Source organism: Myxocyprinus asiaticus, chromosome 47 (genome assembly GCF_019703515.2).
Source record: "Myxocyprinus asiaticus isolate MX2 ecotype Aquarium Trade chromosome 47, UBuf_Myxa_2, whole genome shotgun sequence".
Classification (NCBI taxonomy): domain Eukaryota; kingdom Metazoa; phylum Chordata; class Actinopteri; order Cypriniformes; family Catostomidae; genus Myxocyprinus; species Myxocyprinus asiaticus.
Genome location: NC_059390.1, coordinates 247,501 through 262,500, shown reverse-complemented (window position 1 = coordinate 262,500; position 15,000 = coordinate 247,501). Strand labels below are relative to the sequence as shown.

The 15,000-nt window shown below is 43.1% G+C and overlaps 1 protein-coding gene across 3 annotated transcripts in view; it reads left to right on the top strand.

The window, feature by feature from the left end:
• Positions 1 to 603: 603 nt before the first annotated feature.
• The window catches only part of dusp16 (dual specificity phosphatase 16), a 24,050-nt gene continuing 9,653 nt past the window's right edge, over positions 604 to 15,000 (top strand). Inside the window, exons 1-3 of one of the 3 annotated variants that reach the window (XM_051690573.1) lie at positions 604 to 725; positions 12,126 to 12,732; positions 14,741 to 14,864. In XM_051690573.1, the coding sequence (XP_051546533.1) occupies positions 12,493 to 12,732; positions 14,741 to 14,864 (364 nt within the window). In that variant the 5' untranslated portion in view covers positions 604 to 725; positions 12,126 to 12,492. Of the gene's footprint in view, positions 989 to 12,125; positions 12,733 to 14,740; positions 14,865 to 15,000 lie in introns of all 3 variants that reach the window. The other 2 variants (XM_051690575.1, XM_051690572.1) reach the window with 2 other exon arrangements.

Sequence of the window (15,000 nt, the reverse complement as noted above, 5' to 3'; positions counted from 1 at the left end):
TCTCCACTTTCACCAGCTCTCCTATGCACATTCACCATGTATTTTTTATTCACCCTCCCTGGTGATATGCTTGAAGAATGTGAATCGTTAAAAAAAAAGAAAAAAAGAAGAAGAAGAATTATGTCCTCTTGTGAATGTGCAAAGGAGGGCTGGTAAAATTCGAGATTTATAGTAAAAAAAAAAAAAGGACTTAAATATTGATCTGTTATTCACACACACACATATCATATTTCTTCTGAAGACATGGATTAAACCACTGGAGTCTTATGGGTTACTTTTATGCTGCCTTTATGTGCTTTTTGGAGCTTTAAAGTTCTGGTCACCATTCAATATTCTTCTAAAAATCTTCCTTTGTGTTCTGCAGAAGACAGAAAGTCATACTCATCTGGGATGACATGAGGGTGAGTAAATGATGAGAGAATTTTCATTTTTGGTGACCTGTCCCTTTAAGGGTATCAGACTGTAGGGATTTCGAGATTGTCTTGACGTCTATTAAGCAACAAAAATACAAACTGAGGTTCGAACTGGTTAATTGTAATAACTGGCTTATAAATACCATTTTTACGAGTGTAATAATAATTTAAACATTAATGAAGTAAAACAGTAAACAGGGTTTGGTGCTGGTTGTGTAATCATGTCAGTGACTGAAGCTCCTCCTCATAAACTCTCTTTAACACACTTTTACACACACATCTCCTTCAGAACAGCAGCGAGAGGACTTTACCGTGAGTTTACCGTGAGTTTACTGTGTTCATGAGCGGATGTCAGTGGATTTAAAGCGTTTATTCTTTGATTTTCAGCGAGTTTAGTTTGTTTGTGACCGGTGTGTGTTTAAATGACGCCATGATGTTATTTTTACCCGCTGAGCTCATGAACTCACTCAAACTTCTTCACGACTAATTTACTAGTATTACTAATAAACTAGCATTATTACTCAGCATCTCATTTGAGGATTTACTGTAAAATGAGACGGACACAAACGTTCACGGTGAGTTTTGACATATTTTAAATGATAAATATATCGCGGAGGGCCGCAGTGTGTGTGTGTGTGTGTGTGTGTGTGTGTGTGTGTGTGAAGATACAATGTTCTCATGAGTTTTGTTCAATGTTTTAAGAGTAAAGTTGGTAAAAACTCATTTTAAAGTTTTAGAAAGTTTCGGTTTTTTCGCTTGTCATGTGCGCTTATGTTTCGGTTCGTGTCTGTGTGAGTGTGTGTGTGTGTGTGTGTGTGTGAGTGAGTGTGAGTCAGTGTGTGTGTGTGTGTGTGTGTGTGTGTATGTGTGTGTTTATGTGAGTGTGTATGTGTGTGTGTCTGTGTGTGTATGTGTGAGTCTGTGTATGTGTGTGTGTGAGTCTGTGTGTTTGAGTGTGTGTTTGTGAGTGTGTGTGAGTCAGTGTGTGTGTGTGTGTTTATGTGAGTGTGTATGTGTGTGTGTGTGTGTCTGTGAGTCTGTGTGTGTGTGTGTGAGTGTGTGTTTGTGAGTGTGTGTGTGTGTGTGAGTGTGTGTGTGAGTCTGTGTGTGTGTGTTTGTGAGAGTCTGTGTGTGTGTGGTTGTGTATGTTTGTGTATGTGTGTGTGCGAGTCTGTGTGTTTGTGTATATTTGTGTGTATGAGTGTGTGTCTGTGTGTATGTCTATGTGAGTCTGTGAGTGTGTGTTTGTGTGTTTGTCAGTGTGTGTGTGTGTGAGTCTGTGTGTGTGAGTGTGTCTGTATGTGTTTGTGTGTTTGAGTCTGTTTGTGTGTGTGAGTCTGTGTGTGAGTGTGTTTGTGTGTGTGTGTGTGTGTGTGTCTACATCATGTACAAACTGCCACTAACACTTCAGTCTTATAGACTTTAATTAGCCTAACTCAAATATTTACCTACACATTTTTCCCTTTTAGAAAAATACTGTAGTTTTAGCCTGTTACAATAGTGTTAGCAGATAGAAATACCATATTAATTTGATATATTTACCATGGTACAGAAAGATTACTATATACTATGGTATTTACATGGTATTCCAAGGTTCTTTAAATAATACCATGGTTGTGATATTGAATGTTCTCTTTACATAATACAATGCTGTATATTCTCATTACCATATATTCATCTTATTAAATCACTTTGGACAAAAGCATCTGCTAAAAGAATATGCCCTTGTAGTTCATGTCCTAATAACAATGGTATTACTATTGTTTAAGTAAAATAAAATTAAATGGTTATACCATCATACTCAAAAATGCAAACACTGGGTCTTACTATTTAATAAACTCATGTATAACGTATAAACAACTGAAAGTGTGAAGAGGTGATTGGAGTGGATCACATGATCATGTGTGTCATTTCAGAATATTTCTGTAAAGGAAGTTCAGAATACGAGAAGTGAGTGTTTATTATTGTGTCATTTAAACATCACCTGTCAGTGGAAGCCGTTGTTGTTGTACGTATTTGCTTTTCCTGGTTATCAGATAGTCATAGAGTTCTGAATGTTGATCTGTGAGAATGAGAGAAATACTATAATACAAGCACAATATGCATGTGTGTGTCTGTGAGTGTGTGTGTGTGTGTGTGTATGTCTGCATATGCATATGTGTGTGTAGCCGGTACACAGGGTGTGTGTGAAGCGTCTAGTGCAGTAGTGCAGTAGTGTAGTAGTACTGCTTGCCGCATTGTGCTCTATGCTTGCTACTCTCTGCTTACAGCTATTGCCACTGGCTAGCCTCCTTGATAGAAGGTGAAAAGAGGAGCAGAGTGTGTAATCCTCTTCCTGCCAGTACAGAGCCTCTCCACCACCAAGACTCCTGCAGTGCCTCCCCGGGGCCACACACGGAAACTGGGTATCTCACGGTCCCAGGCTAAACTACAGGGGATCTCGGAGCAGCAGTGGGCCCCAGAGACGAGGCGTGCAGGCCCACTACTGTGTGGACATGCCCTGGCGCCCGTCAACCACTGCCCCAGCTATGGGCAAATAGCCCCACTGCCTTGTGGTATGTCTATTGAGACTAAGGCTAAGGGAGCACACCCTGACAGAAAAGCAATGTGCTGGTGGTGCGCAATAGGCAGGCCTTAACAAACAAAGGACTCGGCAGCCTCCTGCAGCCAAGATGTGGGACCAGTTGTCCTGAGACCCCCCTTGCTACTGGATTTACCCCATCATGGTGAAGATAGTGCTGCTGGGGATGGCGCACCCCCTGTGGCACTTTAAAACCCTTCCTTGCGCAGGTCTCCACTTTTGACCACAGCAAACAATATCTGGACCTTACATAGGATGAAGTCTGATGGCGATGGGGTGTCTGGCAACGGGAGCAGGTACGAATGGACTGGGAGCTCCTAGTCAGAACCCTGCACAATAGCGGTCCAGGGTATTTGGTCGCTAGCAGCTGGGACTGAGTGGCAGCTGTTTTCAGCAGACCCCTGTGCGACTGAGCAGCCCTGTTTAGGGACCACACTGCTCACCCCAATTGGGGAAGTGCCTAGAAAAGGTGGCCTAAAAATTGCCCATTCAATCTCACCTGGATAGGTTACCGGGTCATTCCACTACTGCAGTCAAAATAAGAAACAATATAACCTAAAACTGGCAACATGGAATGTAAGGACTCTCCTGGACTCGTATGGCATCTCTGACAGGCCTCACCGGAGAACAGCTCTGATCACTGCTGAGCTGAGGCGCTACAGCATTGACATTGCTGCCCTGAGTGAGACCAGGCTCCTGGATGAAGGCTCTCTAACAGAGGAAGGGATGGGTTACACCTTCTTCTGGAAAGGTTTCCCCACAGGTGGACAGCATCACAGAGTAGGACTGGCAATCAAGAACACCCTTCTACCAAGTCTCACAGAAAAACCTGTTGGCATTAGTGAAAGTCTAGTGATCCTCCGAATCCCCCTGGCAAAGAAGAGTTATGCCACACTTCTTAGTGCCTACGCACCAACTTTGCCATCTGAGAACGAGGCCAAGGAATGTTTTTATCAGGCACTGGATGAAGCTCTTTGCCGGATCCCTAAGAGTGACAAGATCCTCTTGCTTGGGGACTTTAACACTAGGGTGGGACAGAACAACAGGATATGGGGTGAAGTACTAGGTAGGCATGGTATTGGCAGGGTGAATGCAAATGGCATGAGGCTACTTATTCTCTGCTCTGAGCATAAACTTACCATAACCAACACCATCTTCCAGTAGAAGGCCAAGTATAAGACCTTGTGGATGCACCCTCGCTCTAAACATTGGCACATGATTGACTTCATCATTGTGAGGTGTAGTGACATCAAGGATGTTCACATCACCCATGCCATGAGGGGTGCAGAGTGCTGGACCGACCATCGTATGATTGAGGCCAAGCTCCATATGAAAGTGTGTCCCCCTCTGTGGTTGCAAAAGCCCAACAAAAAGAAGCTAAATTACAACTGTTTGGGAAGCAAAGAAGCCAGAAGTGAGTTCCGACGCCTCTTAGCTGAGAAACTAAGTGAGCTGGAACCTTGTCTGAACCCAGAAAACACCATGGGACAACAGTGGACCTATATCAGCTCTGCACTTTACGATGCAGCGGCCCAATCCATCGGCCATAAGAGCAGGAACCACCAAGACTGGTTTGATGATAACTCAGACACCATCCATAACTTGCTTAAGGACAAGCACAAAGCACATCAGGCAACTTTAGATTACCCTACATCCACCAACACCAGGCAACATTGGCAGGTAGCTCAGAGAAAAGTGCAAAAAACAACACGGGCCATCCAGAATAAGTGGTAGACTGAAAAGGCACATGAAATCCAGTCCTTTGCTGATAAAAATGATATGCATAATTTTTATAATGCTATCAAAACCATCTACAGCCCAAGAAATCGCTGCGTCACGTCTCTGAATACAGCAGATGGTCTAAAGCTTCTGAAGGATCAGGATAGTATCCTGTTGAGGTGGGCTGAACACTTTGACACTCTGCTTAATCAGGACTCTGATGCAGACTCCACCATCCTGGATGAACTGCCTGAACATCCTCTCATCCATAACCTCAGTCTAACACCATCCTTCCAGGAGGTTCTGTCAGCTGTCCGTTCCCTTAAGAACAACAAGTCCCCTGGTGCAGATAATATCCCTGCTGAGCTACTAAAGGAAGGAGGGTACATGTGTATGCGCACCCTCTACCAGTACATTACCAAGGCCTGGACTGATGAGAACATCCCACAACAATGGAGAGATGCAAACATTGATGTCATTTATAAGAACAAGGGTGACAAGGCCATCTGCGGCAATAGTAGGGGCATATCACTTCTCTCTGTTGCTGTTAAGGTCCTGGCTAGGATGTTGCTTCAGAGACTCATCAGTAACATCACTGTAGTCAATGCTGCCTGAATTGCAGTGTGGATTTCAGAGGAACAGGAGCACAGTCAACATGATCTTCACAGCCCGGCAGCTTCAGGAAAAGTGCCGGGAGCAACATCAGGACCTGTTTATGCCTTTGTCGACCTCTCCAAAGCTTTTGACACTGTGCAAAGAGAGCTCTTATGGGATGTCCTCCTCAGGTTTGGCTGTCCCAATAAATTTGTTAACATCCTCCACCAGTTCCACGATGGGATGACTGCTCGGGTGACCATCAGTGGACAAAATTTGGAGCCCTTCCTTGTACGCACAGGGGTGAGGCAGGGGTGTGTGCTAGCGCCAGTGCTCTTTAACATCTTCCTCCTGTGTGTTACCAAGGTTCTCCACAACGAGTTTGAGAACAGCAGTGGTGTGGCAGTGGACTTCAGACTAGATGGCAATCTCTTTAACATTAGGAGGCTCCACGCAACCACTAAACTCTGTAGAGAGCGAGTCCTGGAGCTGCAGTATGCAGACGACTGTGCTTTTGTGGCCCTTACTCCGGAGGATCTCCAGTCTGTCCTTGCTGTGGTGGTGAGAGCATACAGCAGGATGGGGCTGACTGTCAACACCACCAAGACAGAAGTGGTTTTTCCAATGGAGTACAAGTGTCCCATCCACTCTACCTCCCTTCACTATTGGTGGTGAACAGCTGTCAGTAGTGCCATCTTTCAAATATCTGGGGAGTATTCTCACAGAGGATAGCGGCATCGACAACGATATCCAGAGCCGGATTAAACAGGCCTCATCTGCCTTTGGCAGACTTCGGGCAGAGTATTTGAGAACAAGAACCTTCATCCCTCCACAAAGGTCATTGTATACCAAATGGTCTGTGTCACCACCTTCCTCTATAGCTGTGAAGGTTGGGTAACCTACAGCCGTCACATTAAGTCCTTAGAGCACTTCCACATCAGGTGCCTTCAGCGCATTCTGGGAATTACATGGCGTGAGCGTATGCCTCACACTGAAATACTTGTAAAGACCAACTGCAGAAGTATTGAGGCCATGATCACCCAGCGCCAGCTGCAGTGGCTGGGCCACGTGATAAGGATGCCTGCATGTCGGCTACCCTGCAGAGTGCTATATGGTCAGCTACATCATGGTCGACGCTCAGCTGGAGGGCCGAAGAAGTGCTATAAGGATCAAATGAAGATGCCTTGAGGAAGTGTAAGATCAGACCCGAGGACCTGGAGTATGTTGGTGCTGATCGTACCATCTGGCGACAGCTTTGTAGGGATGGCAGTCGTATGCTGGAGATGGAGAGGACAACCAGAAGACAACAGGAGAGAGCCGGGAGACACACAGCCATGGTTGCCATCACTACCACCACAGCTACCTCATATATATGCCTCACCTGCAATATAGCTTGTGGGTCCAGGATAGGACTGTTCAGCCATCAAAGATATCACCGTTAAATGAGTGGACGTCATCATCGGATTTCGATGGACAACCGAAGAATTGTGTGTGAGTGTGTGTGTGTTTGTTTGTGTGTTTGTGTGTGTGTGTTTGCTCAAATCCCGCTCTAACATGAAATCTTTATGTTAGCACACACCGATCAGCCACAACATTAAAAGCAGCTGCCGAATTTTGTGTAGGTCCCCCTTGTACCACCAAAACAGCGCCAACCCACATCTCAGAATAGCATTCAGAGATGATATTCTTCTCAGCACAATTGTACAGAGTGGTTATCTGAGTTACCGTAGACTTAGTCAGTTCAAACCAGTCTGGCCATTCTCTGTTGACCTCTCTCATCAACAAGGTGTTTCCATCCACAGAACTGCCGCTCACTGGATGTGTTTTGTTTTTGGCACCATTCGGAGTAAATTCTAGAGACTGTTGTGTGTGAAAATCCCAGAAATACTAAAACCAGCCCATCTGGCACCAACAATCATGCCACGGTCCAAATCACTGAGATCACATTTTTTCCCTATTCTGATGGTTGATGTGAACATTAACTGAAGCTCCTGACCTATATCTGCATGATTTTATGCACTGCTGCCACACGATTGGCTGATTAGATAATTGCATGGATGATTTTTTGGTGCCAGACGGGCTGGTTTGAGTATTTCTGTAACTGCTGATCTCCTGGGATTTTCACACACAACAGTCTCTAGAATTTACTCAGAATGGTGCCAAAAGCAAAACACATCCAGTGAGCGGCAGTTCTGTGGATGGAAACACCTTGTTGATGAGAGAGGTCAACAGAGAATGGCCAGACTGGTTTGAACTGATAAAGTCTACGGTAACTCAGATAACCACTCTGTACAATTGTGCTGAGAAGAATATCATCTCTGAATGCTGTTCTGAGATGCGGGTTGGTGCTGTTTTGGTGGCACAAGGGGGACCTACACAATATTAGGCAGGTGCTTTTAATGTTGTGGCTGATCGGTGTAGTCATAAAGGAATAATTTAACCAAAAAATTAGGATTCTCTATTCGTTTACTCACTCTTATGCCGTTTCAAACTCGCATGACATTCTTTCTTCTGCAAAACACAAACAAGGGTATTTTGATGGAGATGTAAAGTGTTTTCGTCAATGCAAGTCAATGGGGTCCGACACTTTAAAGCTCCAAAAAGCACATAAAGGCAGCATAGAAGTGACCCATATGACTCCAGTGGTTTAATCCATGTTTTCTGAAGTGATCTGATCGGTTTTGGGTGAGAAACAGACTAAAATATAACACTATAAATCTGCAGTCTCTTGGCGCAATCATGATTTGAGGCATGATTGAGACTTGACGCAAGTGCAGAGCGCTGAACACACTTCATAAGACATGGATTAAACCACTGGAGACATATGGATTGCCTTAATGTCCCTTTTAGAGCTTGGACGTGTTGGACCCCATTGACTTGCATTGTACGGACAAACAGACATCACTTCTCCATCAAAATATCTCTGTTTGTGTTCTGCAGAAGAGAGTAACTATTTAACCTTTTAGACAGTGTTAAACAGTCAGAAACACACCGTGTCTGTCTTTAGGATCCGTCACTGTTTGTTGTGGTTATGAATCTTGCTATGAGGAACGTGTGTTGTCTCAGGAATGTTTGTTCCACTGTGATGTTCTGCAGGAATTGAGAATTTCCCGCAGTAACACTGAACACTCATCACTGACGTTTTCTTTTTCATTTCAACAAATGCATCATTTGATAAATGACACAGTTCTATCAGGATGTTTTTGTCCAGTGCTTATTGCTTAAATATCAGAGATGGCAGACTGACTTTAATATTCTCTGCAGAGTTTAAAATGTCTCTGTTTGTGCGGTTCAGCAGCGTTTGATGTTTGTGTTTGATGGCAGACTGATGGACCAAAGTCCCTCTATGACGATCGTCTCTGGTGGGACGGTTGAGCTATTAACTTCAGACAGAGCCGTTAATATGAACCTTAATGACCCGCTCAAATACATCACCTGTGAGCAAACACTTTTAATTCATCTGTCTTTGTAAACACAGAGAGTAAGGTCAGAGTAAATTAAACTGATGATGACGACACAGTCATACGGAACTAAAATGCGTTTGTTTGCACACATTTGGACAGTCACTCAGCATGACTCTAAAACCAAAATAATGTGTTATTTATCAGACCAAGAAATAAAATCTTATCAATAGTTCTCTGGTTAAATGCAAATCCTAAAATGCAACTAATCGGGCAAAAAAAGGCCTAAATAGATTTATAAACTAGAAAACACTTTTTATATATTTTGTTGTTGATGTCAAAGGCCATACATCACACTTCTTCCCTTCTTTATGCATTTTACAAAATTGTCAAATTTGTTTAGGCCAGTTCAAGCTCGTGTGTGTGTGTGTGTGAGTGAGTGTGTGTGTGTTTATGTGAGTGTTTGTGTGTGTGTGATTGTGAGTGAGTGTGTGTCTGTGAGTGTGTGTGTATGTGTTTGTGTGAGCATCTGTGAGTGTGTGTGTGTGTGTGTGTGAGTCTGTGAGTGTGATTGAGTGTGTGTCTGTGACTGTGTGTGTGTGTTTGTGTGAGTGTTTGTGAGTGTGTCTGTGAGTGTGTGTCGTGAGTGTGTGTGTCTGTGAGTGTGTGTGTGTGTGTGTGTGTGTGTGTGTGTGTGTGTGAGTGTGATTGAGTGTGTGTCGTGAGTGTGTGTGTCTGTGACTGTGTGTATGTGTTTGTGTGAGTGTCTGTGAGTGTGTGTATGTGTTTGTGAGTGTCTGTGAGTGTGTGTGTGTGTGTGTGTTTGTGAGTGTGTGTGTGTTTGTGTGTGTGTGTGTGTGTTTGTGTATGAGTGTCTGTGAGTGTGTGTGTGTGTCTGTGAGTGTGTGTGTGTCTGTGAGTGTGTGTGTGTGTTTGTGTGTGTGTTTGTGTGAGTGTTTGTCGTGAGTGTGTGTGTATGTGTTTGTGTGAGCATCTGTGAGTGTGTGTGTGTGTGTGTGTGAGTCTGTGAGTGTGATTGAGTGTGTGTCGTGAGTGTGTGTGTCTGTGACTGTGTGTATGTGTTTGTGTGAGCGTCTGTGAGTGTGTGTGTGTGTGTGTGTGAGTATGTGTGTGTCTGTGAGTGAGTGTGTGTCGTGAGTGTGTGTGTCTGTGACTGTGTGTATGTGTTTGTGTGAGTGTCTGAGTGTGTGTCTGTGAGTGTGTGTGTTTGTGTGTGTGTCTGTGAGTGTGTGTTTGTTTGTGTTTGTGTCTGTGAGTGTGTGTTTGCCTGTGCCTGTGAGTGTGTGTGTCGTGAGTGTGTGTCTGTGAGTGTGTGTGTGTGTGTTTGTTTGTGAGTGTGTGTTTGTGAGTGTGTGTGTTTGTGAGTGTGTGTGTGTGTGTCGTGAGTGTGTGTGTCTGTGAGTGTGTGTCGTGAGTGAGTGTGTTTGTGAGTGTGTGTGTGTGTGTCGTGAGTGTGTGTCTGTGAGTGTGTGTCGTGAGTGTGTGTGTCTGTGAGTGTGTGAGTGTGTGTCGTGAGTGTGTGTGTTTGTGAGTGTGTGTGTGTGCATTTTCATTTTCTTTTGTACACTAATCTGTTTTGACACTGTGTTGTGTTGCCACTTGATATCTAATATAAAGTTTGCGTCTGAGAAACACCGGACTAGACGACAACATGACAGCGGGGATTTGATTTTCATTTTCTCCGTAATTAGATCCGTTTTTATATGTGGAAATGTTCTGCTCCAACTCAAGTTTCATGTTATTAGAAGGAAACACAAGATGCAGAAACTCCAAACCGTATTGTATTCATGGAGAGTGTGTGTTGTTGTGGGGATTTTCTCTTGAGAACGGCTGTGAACACACTGACTGATGGAAGTTTTATGGCACTGAGGGAATTTCCACCAGTTTTTTGAGCAGTTTTGTGGATAAAACGCATTATAAGCTGTTGTAAAGACCGGTAAACACACACACACACATTCTACATTCATGCATTGTTTCTACGTTTCTTTAATAAAACAGAGATAAACGTGCTACATGTTTAACAACCTGCATTAAGTAAACGATATTATGTGGTGGAAGAATTATTCCGATTTTTATTATTATTAATGTACTATTTATTATTAAATGTAACTATGTATTGAACATTGCTGTCGTTTATCGGATTGCTGTTGCTAGCAGTAATTGACTGGAGGCTGTGATTACAGCGATGTTACACCAGTACAATAAACAGCATTTGTGGCATAATGCTGATCACCACAAAACTTAGTTTCAACTCGTCACTCCTTTATCGTCCCTCATTAAAATACTCATTGTTTCAAAAGTTGATGTTAACATCATTTCAGTGTGATAAAATCACTTATTACACTGCCTCTAAAATGCTCGATTCTGATTGGTCAATGGCGCCATCTAGTGGTCTGATATTTCTCAGTAACAACCGCACATCCGCATATCAGACCGCTCATCCGGGTATTTCGAGTCATCTTTACTGCTTCTCGGATTACTGTGAGATCTCTACAAGTACGCTAATAAAATAATTTCAATGTTTCATGTGCATTTATTTATGTATTTATTTATATGGCGAGTAGTCTTGTAATAAGCTGGATAATGAGCAGTCAGACGGTCATTAATTACAAAATAAACACCAACAGATCTCTGACACAAACCGGAGGTGGATTTCAGCTGTTCAGTGATTTATTTCTTCTCACATAATGACATAATTTCAATGCAAATCAATATTTTATGTCCATGTATTTACTTATTTAGTTAGTAGCCGTGTAATAAGCGGGATAATGAGCAGTCAGCCGGTTGTTATCGTAAAATAAACCCCTTCAGTCGTCCGCTTCACGTCGGGATCCTGATCACCCCGTCAGGGTTTATTGCGCGATAACAACCGGCTAACTGAACATTATCACTTACTTACTAACCTTTTCTGTGTAAACATTTTACAACTAGATAACACAGCACTGTAAATCCTAACTCTACAGCTCATATAATACATGAGTTTTAACAGAATTAATGTAAGTGCTTTTATAAAATTATAAGCGTCACATTTCTGCCTTTAGAAATTGACCCCATTGACTTCCATTGTAAGTGTCTCACTGGAACACACATTTGTGCTTTTATTAAAGAAAAGGAGGGACGAGTCGAAATTAATTTTTGTGGTAATCAACATTATGACACAAATACTGTTGATTGAACCCGGAATATTCCTTTAAGAACACCCATTAAACGTGTTAAAATCACATTGCTTTAATCTTAATGAACACTTAATTGTCCAGTTTGGACAGAAAACTGCCAAACAAACGGTGAGTTTAGAGGCTGAATAAACAGGCAGAGAAGCTCAAACCTCATTGGACAGTTGAGTGTGATGTCATGTGTGAATGGTGAGGGTTTCTCATTGTGTTTTTCTCTCTGCAGGAGTTCGAGTTGTTTAGCATGAAGTGAAGCGATGACGAGGTGGAACTGAAACCCGTCTGTGTGCTGCTCCTGTAAGAGTGTGAAGGAACACACACACACACACACACTCACACACACACACACACACACACACACACACACACACACACACACACACAATCAAGGGCTGCCGTGAGTTTTTGTCCTGTGGAGTTTCCTCTCAGTCGGGGCTTTGGGCCGCCCGCCGAACGCCAGCAGGGTGACATCATCAGCGGCTGCTACAATGGGGCCGTTGATGTCGTGAGGGGCCCCTGAGGGCCACGCCGCTCCTCTGAGAGAGAGACAGACAGAGAGACATTACGACAGAGGAAGCAGAGGGATTGTGGGTATGTGTGAGCGTGCGGTACCCGTGCGCTCGGTGAGGTCCATCGGGGCCGAGGGTCTGGTGGCGCTACTGGAGGGCGGGCTTGACCGCGTGCTGTTGATCGACAGCCGCCCGTTTGTGGAGTATAATGCGTGTCACATCCTGGAGGCGGTGAACGTGAACTGCTCCAAACTGATGAAGAGACGATTACAACAAGACAAGATCCAGATCACCGAACTACTGCAGCACAGCGCCAAGAGACAGGTCAGAGTTCAACCACACATGAACATTCTCTCATCATTTATTCATCGTCATGTTGTTCCAAACCCATATGACTTTCTTTCATCTCTGAAACACAAAAGATGTGTAGCAGACAGTTCAGGCTGCTCTTTTACATTCAGGCCTGTATTTTTATGAGTGTGCAAAGTGCAGCACTACGCGCAATGAACGTGTTACGTCTTATCCAATTTTCTTTGAATTTAGAAATATTTTTGGTTTCAATAAATGAATGAATCGTACAGATACAATCACTGTTAATTATAGCCATGATTTGTGTGTCAGTAGATTAAAATGATAAATAATACATTCTCTATAATCAGAGCGTACCTCCAAATCCTGACGTGAATCACATTTTCTAAGCATATAAAAGGGGCGTGTCCATATATCTGTTCTTTAATTCACTGCATACAGTCCATTTACATGACTAACTTCTTATGAATGTGCTGTTTTTGTCTGTATATATAAGACAATATAGGATGCAGACCGTTTAAAATCCGGAGAAGAACCTTCTAATGAAATTGCACTTGACCCAGCCCATTAGCACGTTGCGTGCGCGATTTTGCCAAACCCACTTGCGTCTAGACCACGAAAGTACCAAAACTTCATGGCCATGCCCACTGACGTTTCTCGTGCTCTTAAAATAGTGCCCTCAAGCTCATCAAAGTATCCTAACAGTAGTCCATACGGCTCATGCGCAATATTTCAAGCATTTTGAAGTCATATGAGAGTTCTGTGTGAGAAACAAACCCAAATTTAAATGGTTATTCACTGATAATCTTCACCTCTGCTGCAGCTCTCAAATCTCATTTGCATTCGCATATTTCAAATATGTTGTGTAGAGATGTGTCGCAGCAAGTTTGATGTCATTGATGCCAGACATTTTACATGCGTGTTGCAACCGGACACAACTTCTCCGTTTGAATATGTGTGTGAATGCGATTTGAGAGCTGCTTGGAGGGGAAGGTTTTCAGTGAATAATGACTGAAATTTCTGAGCGTTTCTCACACCAAGCTATCGTATGACTTCAGAAGACTTGGAATATACTTTCATTATTTGGAAAAGAGCAGCGTGAACATTCTGCTAAACATCTTTGGGATTCTCTTTGGGTTTGAAACAACATGAGGATGAGTAAATGATGACATCATTTTCTCTACTACTTTGCTCTTATTTTAATTGAATTTAAAAGAGTGTAGAAGTGTGTGTTGTGTGTGTGTGTGTGTGTGTTCATGATGAACATATTAAACAAACAGGCTATCCTCTCTCACAAGGGCCATTGTGGTGCCTTAGCAACAGGTTGCCGAGTGACCTCATCACAGAGCTATCTGTGCAACCTCTCTCTCTCTCTCTGGTTCCTGAAATGAGTTTTTAGAATGAGTATTCTGCCCTTCAAAGCCAAAATACAGTAACTACAACACTGAAACTAAAAAAACAGCTTCAAAGTTTTTGGACTTTTCAGCCAAATGTGGATTATCAAATAGTGTCACTCTGTATTCTCTGAATCTGATCATAGTTGAATCAAACACACAGGACAGATCACAGTCTAAGAGTCACGATTTCACTCATAACTCAGTTTTGAGAAAATGTGTGTTATTGTGTTTTGCTTCTGCAGGGCAGCATTTCTCATAGTGATTTGATCAAAGCTCCAACAGAATTAAACGTTCGGTTTGTGCTTCAGATATGAATGATTGCTGTTGTGCAGGAGAGGTGTGCTGTTCTGTTCTCCATGTATTTGAGGCAGCAGATGTGGGTCAGCTGCTGTAACTGGATCAGAACACACCTGAGATCTGAACCACAAACACACTCACAACAACACTAACAAACCAACAAGGTCACGAGGTCACACCTCAAAGCAGTTTAGACACTTTGGCTCTGATTAGTGTCTATATTCTACATTATCTGCACAACAGAGAGAGAGTGTGTGTGTAAGTGATATCTGATATTAGAACATAAATGCATATATCTGTGTGTGTGTGTGTTTCGGTTGAATCTTCAGGGTCAAGAGGTCGTCGTGTATGACCAGAGTTCACCTGACCCTGCCTCCCTTCCATCTGATGCCTTTCTCAGCGTCCTATTGGCCAAACTGGAGAAAAGTTTCCAATCAGTCTATCTACTCTCAGGTTAGACACGCCTCCTTTATAGTGACATCACACACCTTGACCACACCCCCACCATGAACCCTGGATTACTGCTCATCACATTCATTATATTCATTAACACAGACACACACACACACACACACACACACACACAGAT